The sequence below is a fragment of the Drosophila kikkawai genome, chromosome 3R, assembly GCF_030179895.1.
Source record: "Drosophila kikkawai strain 14028-0561.14 chromosome 3R, DkikHiC1v2, whole genome shotgun sequence".
Classification (NCBI taxonomy): Eukaryota; Metazoa; Arthropoda; class Insecta; order Diptera; family Drosophilidae; genus Drosophila; species Drosophila kikkawai.
Window position 1 is genome coordinate 28,029,211 of NC_091731.1, and position 14,598 is coordinate 28,043,808.

The 14,598-nt window shown below is 47.0% G+C and overlaps 1 protein-coding gene and 1 pseudogene across 1 annotated transcript; both read left to right on the top strand.

Annotated features, from left to right (window-relative positions):
* Positions 1 to 588: 588 nt before the first annotated feature.
* Positions 589 to 12,875, top strand: Apc (APC-like). Its single transcript, XM_017176128.2, has 4 exons — positions 589 to 783; positions 4,528 to 8,423; positions 8,565 to 8,703; positions 8,768 to 12,875. Exons 2-4 carry the CDS (start codon positions 4,591 to 4,593, stop codon positions 11,984 to 11,986), a joined length of 7,191 nt encoding a protein of 2,396 aa, XP_017031617.1. The 5' UTR covers positions 589 to 783; positions 4,528 to 4,590; the 3' UTR covers positions 11,987 to 12,875.
* Positions 12,876 to 13,152: 277 nt separating this feature from the next.
* On the top strand, positions 13,153 to 14,490 carry LOC108080885 (solute carrier family 41 member 1 pseudogene; annotated as a pseudogene).
* Positions 14,491 to 14,598: the final 108 nt, after the last annotated feature.

A 14,598-nucleotide genomic window follows, 5' to 3' on the forward strand; every position in this document is an offset into this window, starting at 1 on the left:
CAGGGTGCCCATTACTTGTGGATGACTTGGGGTATATCAAGGTTTACGTACATCGTACATTACGTATTATTATTATTATTATTATTATTATTATTATTATTATTATTATTATTATTATTATTATTATTATTATTATTATTATTATTATTATTATTATTATTATTATTATTATTATTATTATTATTATTATTATTATTATTATTATTATTATTATTATTATTATTATTATTATTATTATTATTATTATTATTATTATTATTATTATTATTATTATTATTATTATTATTATTATTATTATTATTATTATTATTATTATTATTATTATTATTATTATTATTATTATTATTATTATTATTATTATTATTATTATTATTATTATAATTATAAATATAAATATTTTCTTATAATATTAATCGTTAATGTCACGAATGAAATAATTGGAAAAATAGGCTAAATTAATATTACGATAATTGGCCGATATCTTCAGCCGTTTTTCTAGAGAATACCCTCATTAAATCAAGCCACTTTTAAGACTATATACTAGTGTCATTTTTGAGCTAACCTAATCTGGCCACACTGACACAACAAACGAACTCGCGGCTGGTCGCAATTTTAACACCGTTTTCTGATAAGCAAAGTTTCGGGCGCGTCTTGTATTTGTTTTATCGCAAAATGTACGGAGAATACTAATAAACGCAATATCTCTGAGTAAACAAAGGTGATAAAGCGGGAAATGTGTCAGCTGGCGAGCGAAGAAGCTGCTGAAAAACTGTTTTAATCAAGGTACGAGAATCGGATCGGAGAATCTGCCTGTGTGGGAGTTCGTAGCCGTTCCCCGTCAAATTGGAATTGTCTTATTTTGGCGTGACAATAAAACGTAGAATGTTTACTTAATTCAGTTTCTGTTAATGGCGAAACAGTGTGTGTGCGTTTCTCCATAATTGATGGCCTTTATGAATGTTTATAGTTCCTTGGCGAATTCCTGTTTTCTGCGGATTCCTTTTACAGGAAAAATCAATAAAAGTCCAAGCAGAATACACAGCTGTGCTAGTGTGTGTGTGTGTGCGTGTATGCGGCTGCGCTGCAGTGTGGGTGCTTGTCCGTGTAAGAGCTCCTTTATCAGCAAAACGCATTGTGTATTGTTGTTGTTGTTTGCACCACCGTTGCAAGTGAGTGTGGCCCGCCTAATTGATAAACATTTCTATAATTTCCAACCACTTCCATTTCACCCCAGCGCTATAATTAATCACTTCGACCGACAGCGTATTTCGGTTGCTTGACCATTGGGGAAAATTCATACATACCACTGTATATGTACATATGTGCACGGTCTATTGTTTTACAAGCTTCGAACCGTATTTAGTTTCCCTTTTACTTTTCTACAATTTACATAATCATCATCTCGGCGCGGCGGCAAAGATATAAAAGCAACAAAACAACATACCGCGAAGTGGCGTTCATTAAACTAACTCACAAATGCACACAACACTCGCACACACATCTGGATTCGGCGGCAGTTGTTGTGTAGTTTTTATTATTTATACTTTTCGCATATTTCCCTGTGTGCGCCTGTTTAATGGCTTTCGGTTCCACATCCATCGTCTGCCCTTGCTCCTCGTTCCTCCTCACCGCCTGGACATTGCCAATTCTTCTTTCTTTGATAATTCTGCCGCTGGGATGATATTCGGATATTCGGTATGCAAAATGTGTGCCAAGCCAAAAGCTGCACAGTGGGTGTGAATCATTAGATTGGGAGGCAAAATCGAGTACAGTGAACAGGACTATACAGGGAAAGTTCTTTTAGATTGTTAAAAACGTTCTACAAAAAAGGTATTAATTTGGCTTTACCATGAGTTTTTATTGAATATGAAAACTTAAATATTTCTTTTTCTTAATATATTTTTTAGTGCCGAATTAAAAGTTAACAATGCCAAATTTTATACCAAAAAGCTGTGTTTTTGCTTTCACTTTTTATAAATTTTTTATAGCATTTTGGTTGCTGTAATATTTTTATCTCACTTGTAGAGTTTCTATTAAGTTACAATAAATCCTGCCCTAGTTTAAGTCACAAAATGCTTGATTAAACCAAGAAAAAATGAATTTTTAAAATTGTATATAGTGTCAAGAAGTCGAACCACTCCTTTTTGGGATAATATGACAGCATCATTTTCATTCAAGACCCCATAAATGGAACGCAATATTTTAGTTAAATTATTCAACTTTTTCATTGATAATTCAAATTATTGTTTTTACCAACACAATAAAGTCGTTTCACATAAACACTTTAAAGACAAACGATTAAAGACTGAAAGCAATCAGTGGTATATCTAATTGATATAATCTGATTCACTTTCTACAAAGTGATTGCTGCCGCTGATTTCAAATTGTTTTTTTGAAAATTATCTATTTCTTTATCCGTTTTTGAATTACTATTCACTCGTAGCCCTTAGTTTTGAATTTTTTTCCATTGTACTGCTGCCTTTTGTGATGGCTTTTGGTAGTGGCCGGTTAATAACACGAGAAGTCGTCTCTCTCTGGGGGACGACTCTGAAGCTCTTGGCTAGACAAGTGACGCATATTCCCGCATTCTTTGTGGTACTTGGCAGCACACATCGGTACATATATAGAGTCTATATGCGTGTTGATTTGTCTAATTCGCGTTGATATATTGTTGATTCACCAAGTGATCATTGTTCGAATTCTTGAGACCCTGAGAGACAAATATCGTGGCAAAACTCATACTAAAAGTTAATCAGCTAGCTGCTTTATCACACTTTTGATAAGGAAATCTCTATTCGTGTATTTCCTACACTGTAAGCCCAGAGCCTTGGCCAACAAATGTGTGGTGATGATGAATAATTGGCCACTGTTGGACAGCCGGCATTCCATTCGAATGGATGGATGCATTTCCGCTGTTACACAAGCGATTTGCATTTCGCAGCCACTCAAATTGCGGTTACAACTCAGTTTTTTTCGTTCGTTTATTCGTTCGTTGTTTCTTTTTATGATGGTCGCAATTAAAATTTGATTAATTTGCCAATTGGAGCTTGAACAAGTTGACTTGTGCGAGCCGAGGAATTGGTACGCGACCCAGGTCAGTTGCAATCCAAGCGGTCTTTGCCTGGATTGCCTGAACAGAGGAAATTGTCTTATAGTCTAGTAATACCTAAATCCATCCATAAAAAAACTACTGACCCATTGCAGACATATTTTCTTTCGGTGTACATACATATTTATGTACATTTGTCTCTCCGTCCATGCCTCAATTTTACGCTACAATAACAACTCGAAAGAAGTGCAGCACCAAATTGCATTTGCACATAATTCAACGGTAGCTCAAATGAGAAATATGTCTTGTACTCGTACTCGGGGAGTGTGTGCAACTACAACAGCAGAAGGCAACAACAATAAGAGGAATATCAGCTGAAAACGCATCTGTATCTTTTTCATGCACTGGAAATTCCGCAAAGACGACGCCGTGTGCCGCTAACTTTCTAAAAGATGCAGCGCCAGCTAATCATGATAATGATTTAGCCGCCTATTTGCTATTGCTGTTGGCACTACTAGCTCGTTGGATGTGCTATACTATACCCTAGCTGAAAGTTGGCTCGATGATTAAGTTTCAAAGTGAACAAAGGCAGAGACAATCAAAAGAACCTGCCACTTTGTGGCACCTCAGTGGGAAGTCTCAGAAATAATTAATTTTAAGTAAAAAAGTGTGGGTTAAGTAGCAGCCAATTGAATAATTATATAATAAATTACCTAGAAAAACTATATTTTCATTTCGATTTTTTACCTTTTTTTGTAAACCACTCTCTAATTCAACCCTAAATTTGAGAAAATGACTTCACCAACGTCAGAAAATGTTTATCAACGTGGGATCACCGTATCATAGTTGCCATCGATCATTAAAGAATCACATGTTTGTGACTTCTTAAGATTACCAACTAAACAGACAAGTGTCCATGCTAGGCCTATGGTGTTTTCTTCTTTTAAATTTAATTTGAATTAAAATATTTTAGAAAGAACTCTAAACATACACAAATATATATTATATGGTATCATGGTGAAAATGAACAGTATTTTAAGGTGCCAAAAAATAATTTTTATTTAAAGTTCATACTTTATTACTTAACGTATCACGAAAACATATGGTTCCTGTATAATAAATTTTAAAAAAAACCCAAAGTTAACCCTTTTAAAAATAAACAGGAGGCAGAACTAAAAAGTTTTTCTACCGAGTTTCCACATTTTTGTCCTCGTTGATTCCTCTGATCCCCTGGGAATAATCTAAGCCTTATCTGCGACTTATCCGGTTGCATTTCTGGGCTCTGCCCACATGTAACATCAGTTCGTCTCTGTTTTAGTTTTGCTCAACAGTTTATCACAGGCCTTAGCGGGCACGGAGGTGGCGTGGCGTGGACAAGAGACGTCTGTGTCTATAATTAGCCCACGCCCCGGTTCGGCACTAAATTTATAGTCATTTATAAAGTCTCAATTTTGCCTTTCCCTTCGTCTCTCCTACAGGCCATGGAGCATTGACTTAAGGCACTAAGAACCCCGCTCCAAATCCCCTATCCCCGCCTGGCTATGTTGGAGCCAACGCTGACGCCCGATCTGGAGGATGGCATCGCTGGGCTTAGTCTGGACGATGTGGATGTGGACTCGGTGCCGGAGCGCAAGCCGCACTTTCTCGACTACGATGCGGTGCCGCCACCAGACTATGAAGATGGCCTCGGTGCGAGTTCTGGAGAGCAGCTAAAGATGGACAAGAAATACGAGCGCGATGGCGAGATCAGTGACTACGAGCTGGCCGCCAGCGGCTACACGAAGAAGGAGTTCACCCAGGACGACAACACTTTGCACTTCACCCAGAGCGTATCCGGATCCGGAGCTGTGGGCAAGAAGCCGGCAGCCAAGCATTTTCTAGATGAGAATCCTATACCGCCGGATTACATGTTGGCGCAGGAACTCCGCGAGATGCGAGAGCACCGCAGCCTGGACAGGAACTTTGAGCGCCAGTCGGCGCAGCAGCAGCAGCTGGAGGAATTGCCGCCTAGAAACGGTGGGGGATCTCCAGCCAGTGCAGGTCGTCCTTCTCGCAGCAAGGAGCCCTCATATACACTCTCTCGGTTTCTGGACGGTGACTCCCCTGCTCCGGCTCCCAGGCTGCCCAAAGGAGCCGCCTGGACAACGAGCTTCGACGAGCGGTACAGCACCTCGGCAGTGGATGCCACCTTGGGCTCAAAGGTGGAATGCGTGTACTCTTTACTCTCCATGCTCGGCTCTAACGATCCGCTGGAAATGGCGAAGAAGTTCTTGGAGCTTTCGGGGAGCACGCAAAGCTGCGCCACCCTACGACGCTCCGGCTGCATGCCGCTGCTGGTGCAGATGATGCACGCCCCGGACAATGACCAGGAGGTGAGAAAGTGCGCTGGACAAGCACTGCACAATGTGGTGCACAGTCATCCTGACGAGAAGGCCGGACGGCGGGAGGCGAAGGTGCTGCGCCTTCTCGACCAGATTGTCGACTACTGCTCCTTCCTAAAGACGCTCCTCCAGAGCGGGGGCGAGGCTATAGCCGATGATTCCGATCGCCATCCGCTGGCGGCCATCTCGTCGCTAATGAAGGTCAGCTTCGACGAGGAGCATCGCCATGCCATGTGCGAGCTGGGGGCCCTGCACGCAATACCGAACCTCGTGCACCTGGACCATGCTGTCCACGGACCCAAGCCGGAGGATCAGTGCTGCAATTCGCTCAGGAGATATGCCTTGATGGCCCTGACCAATCTGACCTTTGGCGATGAGAACAACAAGGCGCTGCTGTGTGGTCAAAAGCAGTTCATGGAGGCCCTGGTGGCCCAGCTGGACTCGGCGCCAGACGATCTCCTTCAGGTGACGGCCAGCGTGCTGCGCAACCTTTCCTGGCGTGCGGACAGCAATATGAAGGCGGTTCTCAATGAGATTGGCACGGTGACGGCCTTGGCCCTGGCGGCCATGCGTAATAAGAGTGAGAACACTTTAAAGGCCATCCTGTCGGCCTTGTGGAATCTTTCGGCGCACTGCAGCACCAACAAGGCCGAGTTTTGTGCTGTAGACGGAGCCCTGGCCTTCCTAGTTGGAATGTTGAGCTATGAAGGCCCAAGTAAAACGCTGAAGATTATCGAAAACGCTGGCGGCATCCTGCGAAACGTATCCAGCCACATTGCTGTGTGTGAACCATATCGACAGATCCTGCGCCAGCACAACTGCCTGGCCATCCTGTTGCAGCAACTGAAGTCTGAGAGCCTGACGGTGGTCAGTAACTCCTGCGGCACCCTGTGGAACCTCTCGGCACGCTCCCCCGAGGACCAGAAGTTCCTCTGGGACAATGGGGCAGTGCCGATGTTGCGTTCATTAATCCACTCTAAGCACGCCATGATCTCAGAGGGCAGCTCGTCGGCTTTAAAGAATCTGCTGAACTTTCGCCCGGCGGTCCAAAACCAACATCAGCTGGACCCCATTGCCCGTTCCATGGGACTGAAGGCTTTACCCACTTTGGAGGCTCGCAAGGCAAAGGCGTTGCAGCAGGAGCTTGGCGAGCGGCATACCGCGGAGACATGCGATAATTTGGATACTGGTGGTAAGCTGGCCAAAGAACGGACTTCCAGCTCCTCTGGACGCCATCGTGCTGTGCCCCGCTTAACTCGTTCGGCCATGCTCACAAAGAGCGAGAGCCGGGACTCAGTTTACTCGGCCAAGTCGGACTCCGCTTACGATCATCTCATACGCTCTGCTTCAGCCTCGGATGCCCATCGCAAGATGAAGCCAAAGATCACTGATTTTGAGCTGGAAATGGAACAGGACACAGAGGTCACCGAGGAGCAGCCCATCGACTACTCGGTCAAATACAGCGAGAGTGCCACAAAGACCTCGACATATCAAGAGACGGACCTTGATCAGCCCACGGACTTTAGCCTGCGCTATGCGGAGAACCAAATTGAATCCGACCTGGACATATCAGGATCTGCAGGCGCTTCGAAGAATACTTCAACACCGGCTGAGGCAGTACCTGTTAAAGTCGAGGGTCAGGAGATCCTTTTGATTCTAGACGACAGCGTCAAGTGCTACCAGACCGAGGACACTCCCTATGTTATATCCAATGCAGCTTCTGTTACCGATCTACGATCGGCTGTTAAGGCCGAGGCTGAGGTGGAGCCGAAACTGGAGGTGAGAGATGTGGCTACCAAGGGACAGGCTTCCAAGAAGTCCACCAAGCTCTCGTGCGGATCAGGCTCCTATACGCCAGAGAAACCTATAAATTACTGCGAGGAGGGTACACCCGGTTACTTCAGCCGTTATGACTCCCTGAGCAGCCTGGATGAGGTGGGCAAAGCCAACCAGGCACCTGTAGGGATCGAGGCTAAGGCATCAAAGCAAGAGGAACCCCCTCCAAGTCTCGCTAAGCCCGCTACCCAGGGTAGTTCTGCTCTGGAAACTCCGCTAATGTTTTCGCGCCGCAGCTCCATGGATTCGCTAGTTCACGATCCCGATGTGGACGTGGCCAATTGCGATGACAAGAGCTCAGTGGTTAGTGACTTCAGTCGCCTGGCCAGTGGAGTTATTTCCCCCTCAGAGATTCCAGATTCCCCCACGCAGAGTATGCCACAGTCGCCGAGACGGAATAGTGGGGCAGACCCTGGTTTGGGGGTGAATGTTATGGCCTCACCTGCTCCGATTTCTTCCAGCCAGCGGCCACTGCGTAGCGTCTTTGAGGATGACCTGAGCAGCTTCAATGTGGAGCACACGCCGGCCCAGTTCTCCACGGCCACCAGTTTGAGTAACCTCAGCATCGTGGACGATGAAAAGGCCCCCGAGAGCGTGGCGGAGGAAGACAACGAAGACGAACTTCTGCTGGCCAACTGCATTAACATGGGCATGCAACGTAAGCCGGCAGAGATTGTGACATCCGGGCAAGTGGATAACGAAGTTGGTGTGGTTGAGGAAACCACTCGCAGCTATTGTACGGAAGATACACCGGCGCTTCTCTCCAAGGTTGCCAGCAATACCAATCTCTCGGCCATCTCTTTGAGTTCCAATGAACCCAAGGATGTCGTCATTGATCACGCACAGATCTACGCTCATCAGCTTTCCGATGATGTATCCTCAAATACCTCAGATTGTGGCGGGGCAGCTGGTCATCTGCTGCAGCAGTGCATCCGCGATGGCATGCAAAAACCGCTTTCTGAGGCCAGTCCCGATCCCATCGCCATGCTCCGACGCGGTGGCAACAACCTGCCGGGCTACCAGCCCTCCGCTGATGAGATTAACAAGTTCTTGGTCGAAGACAGTCCCTGCAATTTCTCTGTGGCTTCGGGCCTCTCAAATCTTACAGTCGGTTCCAGCCTGGTGGGACCAGCGGTGCAGCTCAAGGAGAACCAGGGGTAAGTAATGAAAAAAGAATAAAGCAGGCTTTACTTTATTGTGACAATGTTTTGTTTTAATATAAAATGTTGGTTTAAGTAAGGAATAATTTTTTAGAATGACTGAAACTGGAAATGATTAATATTTATGTTTTCTCTTAGATCTGGTGGGGATCCAAAGCCACCTGGCATCGAACCAGCTCCCAGACAAGATCAAGTTCGACGCCCGCCGCATTGGCAAGATGATTCGCTGAGCTCCCTTTCTATTGACTCGGAGGATGACACCAATCTACTGAGTCAGGTAAGCAAACTTAAGCTAAATTTATTTAAATTTATTTTAAAAATATATAATCCCTATTTTCCAGGCTATTGCCGCTGGCTGCAATAGGCCCAAATCGAATCTTGGCTTCAGCTCGAACGGCAAGCGCTCCAGCTCGCTCAGCTCCTCGCAGCCCATAGCCATCAATGCGGCCACTTCAGCCAGCTCCTTGAACTCGGCCATGACCGTTCGCAAGCACCAGCAGCAGGAGTCGTATAGCTCCGTGGATTCTAGTGACTCAAACGACAACCAGTCCAAGTCCCTCTTCGAGCTGTGCATTCTCAAGGGCATGTACAAGTCCAAGGAGCCCGGAGCTAGGTCCCAGCAACTGCAACAGCAGCCCATTAGTGGTGCTTCCTCCACTCAATCGGATCCCAATCTCAAGCAGTTCGACTCGCTGCCAGTACAGCTGCCATCCAGTGGACAGGTCAAGCGACAGCGGCATCACCATCACCACCATCATCATCATCATCGAGAGCGGGAGCGAGAGCGCAAGGACGAAAAGCTGCTGCAGGAATGCATCAATACGGGCATCTCCAAGAAGATCAGCACCGTGCCAAAAAACGTCCTGGCTACGTCTGCAGCTGCATTGGAACCGTGTCACCCAATGGCAGCTACTACATCAGCAAGTGCCCTCAGCACAGCAGCTCCAGACGTAGAGCAGAAAGCGCACGCCACCAGCAATCCGCACCTGCACCCGAGCAGCCTCAACCCGAATCCTATCGCCGCCACCGACATCGACACGGCAAGAAGTCAAGTAGTTCCAGATCAAGAGAGCGGGAACGAGCTCGAGAGCGGTCCCGTGACCGCTATTGGGTCTAAAGACTTGGACGTAGAGGATCGTTCCAGCGATGAGTCCAACCAGTCCTTCATATTGGACACCATGGTCAGATTGGACAGTGTGCCCAATGAAACCTCCGTTTCTGGCGCCAATGAGAGGCACAAGGACCCTGACCTAATGCTCAAATCTGTGGAGAGATTGACCCTGGAGTTTGTTACGTCGGCGGAGCAGTTAAGGAGCAGCAGCAACAGCCACAAGAACACCACCAGCAGCAGTAACAACAACACCTGGAATGAGCACACCTGTCCCAATGATGTGAGCTTCCCCAGTGTCAGCCAAACGGCTCCTGCTCTGGCTTCCCTGAGCCTCGATGATGACATCACAGAAGCAAAATCCCTGAAAGAGCTGGTGGAGATCACGCCAACGAATGAGCAGCCGGTATCGCTGGATACCCTGGTAAACGGGCAGTGCGACAGCTACTCAGGATCCTCGGGAGGCCTTAACTTCCAGCTAGGCGGTCAGGTTCAAAATGCCGGTGTGAGATTGGAACCTGCTCAGAGGCTCCTGTTCAATGGAACCAGTGCCTCCATGATGACCAACTCTACCATGATAGCCTTCGAGGCGCGCGCTCTGGCAGAGAATCTCCTCCAGCCCGATGCCGATGCCACGGACATTGACAACACGGAAATGACCTTCAGCATCAACAGCCTGGACCTGGATAATGTGCGTCCGCCGTCGGGAATGGAATCGCTGAATAGCTGCTATCAGGAGCACTCCCAGCCCAGTTCCCTGCGCCAGCAGCAACTGCCGAGCAAGAGTCCCCGATTCGCTCGCAAAATGTTTCCAGCCAACTTGGTGGCCAGACGAGCCCTTGGCCACTTGGCGGGCAGTGCGGAGAGCGTGAACTCCAGCTGCAATCTGCTGGACAACATCAAACCGCCCTCGCTGATGGACGAGCTGCTGGACTCCATGATCAGTGTGGACAGCATCCAGTCGGAGGTGGCCGATGGTGAGCAGGACTGCAGTATGGCCACTACCATTTCGGTGTCCAACTATGAGACGGCACCTTGCGATGATCAAACGCTCACAGTGCTCCAGAGCTGTTTCGACGAAGACGAAGACGCCACCATGAATGACTACAGCTCGGCAGAGTCCACTCCGAAGCAGGGATCCACTCCCTCGCCAAATCGCCGCTCTCTTACCCCAAAGCAGAAGCGTCGCTTGGCCAAGGATCGCTACAAGACCTACACTATAGCCACCACCAGCAGCGATATGGAGGCACTGGAGGTCAACGAAACGCTTCAGATCGAGATTCTGGAGACAGCTGCGCCAGTGGCCACCACATCACCCCGCGCCAATGGCCGGAGGCGGGGCAGTGCCGAGCGATACAAGACCCAGTTGATTGAGTGCCCCCGGGCCTTGATTCAGCAGCCCTATGTAGATGATTGCCCCAGCGAGCAGCTCTCCTCAATTAGAGCGATGATGCAACAGTTTACCTACATCACGGACATCAATATTGGACAGAGTCAGACTTCGGTGGAGCCGGCTGAGCCTGCAGGCGATGTGGAAGAATCCCCCGAGTGCGATCAGAACTCGGAAACGGAGTCCTGTGATGGCCAGGAGCCAACGCAGTTACCTCCTCCGCCTCCAATAGTAGAAGTCAAGGCCAAACCCACAACCCTGGAGCCCGCTACGGCCGTGAAGCTGGTCCGGGGTCGCAAAAAGCCGGCTTATGTCTCGCCCTACAGCATGCAGAGTCAACGGAGTAGCAATACGGCAGCCACGCCCAAGAAGAAGACTCTGTCGCCAACGATTGCCAAGCGCAGTGTGGTGGCGGGAGTAACGGGAGTAAGGCTGCCAGCCAAAAAGAAGTCAACGCCGCCACCACCTGAAGCGGCTTTGCCACCTCCTCCGGCTCGCTTGGAACGCCAGGGAACATTTGTCAAGGATGAGCCCACAAACTCCAATGAACAAGTGCCCGTTGTGGAGGCGAAACCCCCTCAAACCAGCCCTGGTCATAGGGCTTCAAAGCTGCCCACCAAGAAGACCGCAGCCGGAGGTGATTCGCCGGCCAAAGCTGGCTCGCCCAAGAGAATTGCCTCAGCGCCCGTGCGTCGCGTGACCCCTGTCCGGGCCAATACCAGTCTGCGCTTGGCTGGGACCAAGACTACGGCTGGCTCTCGTGTAGTTTCCAACCCTCCATCACGTAGCAATTCCAACCTAAATGCAGCAGCTGTGAAGATCAACCAGGCCCAAAGCCGCATAGCCAACATCTGGAAGCGAGTGGACGAGGCCAAGACAAAGCAATCGTCGCCGTCGTCCAACCTTAGACAAACACAGCAAACGAAATCTTCCAGTACGCTCAATGCCAATGGAAAGAAACCGACGCTCCTGCGCAGCTCAACATTCGACAACACGCCGAATGGAGCCGCTGGCGGGGGAGGCGTAAAGTCCAAGTTGCCGGTGGTGGGAGCCCGCAAATAAGTGGAGAGCAATTAATATCCGCTTACCTTACATAATCACAAGATTGGCCAAGTGATTCCGAATAGGAACAGGACTGTATTTGTATTTTTTTGGGAACGGATCACGCACACGCAGTCCACATCCACAAGAGTCAGAGTTGAAATCAAAGAATTTTAGGCTAGCAGGCAATATACATACATAATACTATGTAATCATATTATTCTACTCTCCCTCTTTATATAATATATACGTAGTCCTAAACTTTGTAAGCAACCAGTCTAGCATAGAGTTAGCGCAAACTCCTAGTAACTTGAACTAATCCAAATCACAGTCAGAAAGGGAGCTCTCTCTCTCTGCAGCTCCCGATCGTGTGTAGCCAAATGTATTGCATAGATCAGGCCTTTCAGTGTATGTACAACTCTCTTATATATACAAGACGTATACTGGCATATATGTAATTGATATATATTCGACTTGACACAAGGCAAGGTTTTACCCAGTCCAATATGTATTTTGATTTTACTCTTACACTTAGAAGGTCACGAAGATCACGCGGGATCGTAAAGTTTAGTGGGCGACTACTTAAACCTATTACAATCGTTTAATTGCACAAGTGTTTTAGGTATCTGGCCCGAAGTCATTACCGTTTTTGGGATTATTTTTTAAGTTTAATAGGCCCTTGGCCCTTCCTTACGCAAAAACCAAATATTTAAAGAAAAAAGAAAATCACTTTTTATAGTCACAGCTTTTTAAGTATTCTTTTACAATAATTTAGCTTAAGTAAACGAACGAGTTTCAGAGAGCAGCTTTTTGCATTAAGCCAATAATTTGCGACTTTGTTTATACCGTTTTAAGGCGATTAACCATTTTAAAGAATAATAAAAAGAAATATGCTTTTCAGAAACACAAATGTGAGAGTATTTTTCTTGGAATTCGGGAGTTTTAAAAGATAACTTTTATAATAAAGGTAAGAAAGTAATTTAAAAAAATTAAAATTAGCTTTAATCCTTTAATTAACAGATGAGTTAAATTTTGTTGTTGATTCAAAGTGGCTGATTTTATCATTCAAACATTTTTCCAAATTTTTCAATTTTTTTAAAGCCTTGAAATTCGATCTGAAACGTAAAATAAAAATAATTATATTTCGTTATTCTCTTGTTGAATCATCGATCTAGCCCTAAAATCCGATGACCAATGATGAAGAATCAAAGGCAACCAAGGCGGACTCTGAAGAACTTTCCAAGGAACGATGGTACTCCACGCTTTTTCAAATTGTAATACCATTTTTTCTGGCCGGCCTGGGCACGATTACGGCCGGACTTATGCTAGGCAAAGTGCAGGATTGGACGGTTTACCTTCACGTTAACGAACTCTTCGTCCTGGTATCCGTGCTATGCGGCCTGAAAGGTAACCTGGATATGTGCGTGGCCTCGCGCATTTGCACCCACTCCAATATTGGCGATCTGTCCAACCGGAAGACAGTGCTGAAGATAGTCGTCGGCAATATGGCCCTCGTTCAGCTGCAGGCCATCATCTGTGCCTTGCTGCTCAGCCTGATGACGGTGGCGGTCAGCACTGCGGTGAACCGGAAGCATAACTATAAGCACTTCCCTCTCTTGGCAGCGGCAGCTCTGATCACCTCCAGTTTCTCCTGCTTTCTGCTCGATTCCTTTTTAATGGTTATTGTCCTGTTCTCAAGCCGCTACCATTTCAATCCGGACTACATGGCCATACCAATCGTGGCTTCCCTCGGCGACGTGGTGACCATCAGCGTGCTCTCCTTTACGGCAGCCTCGATAAATAGCCTGTCCGAGGCATATAGCTGGATCAGCATTTGCGTGGTGGTCATCTACCTGGTCGTTTTACTGCCCATTTGGCTGTTGTTGGCGGTCCGGAACGTCTATGTGCGCCCCATATTGTGGATCAGCTGGATACCCGTGATCGGGGCACTGTGCATTAGCCAGGTCGCCGGATTCGTGCTTAGCTCTTGCGTGAAGGACTTTCGCGCCTTTGCCATTTTTTCGCCTATTATAAATGGGATCGGAGGCAACCTAGTCTCCGTGCAGGCCAGTCACATGGGCAGCGTCTTGTACATGCGGTCCGATCTGGGCAATCTGCCTGGAGATACCCGGATTCTGGAGTGGCCACATCGAATCTACTTTCGTGGCACTGTCTACTCCCGCGTGGTTCGCATTCTCATTGCCATCTCAGTGCCGGGCAATGCGGTACTCTTCTTGCTGGCGGATTACATATACTTCTCCTACCTGGCTGCCAAATGGACCTTCGTAGTCGCCTTCTTGGTCATTAGCCTGATCCAACTGCTTATCTTGCTGTGGCTGGCGCATGCTTTGGTCCATTTGCTTTGGCACTGCAAAATAGATCCGGATACGGCCGCGATTCCATATCTGACCGCCGTGGGCGACTCACTGGGCACGGGCCTCCTGGCAGTGATGTTCCACCTGCTGAGGTTGGCCAAGCAGGAGTTTCAGTCGCCGAAGAAATCGTTGGTGAGAATCAGTTTTTAATTGTATTTAACGATTTATATTAATAAATAAATACGAAGCAGTTTCAAATATATTTTATTGAGTTTCAAAAATTGCGCTTAATGTACAGTGTGCCCAAGGGCTTTTCCT

Excerpts from the sequence above, each read along its gene's own strand:
- Apc (XM_017176128.2), top strand. The coding sequence starts at position 4,591 with ATGTTGGAGCCAACGCTGACGCCCGATCTGGAGGATGGCATCGCTGGG. Across the intron at positions 8,424-8,564 it reads CAGCTCAAGGAGAACCAGGG|ATCTGGTGGGGATCCAAAGC; the intron begins GTAAGTAATGAA and ends GTTTTCTCTTAG. Across the intron at positions 8,704-8,767 it reads ACACCAATCTACTGAGTCAG|GCTATTGCCGCTGGCTGCAA; the intron begins GTAAGCAAACTT and ends CCTATTTTCCAG.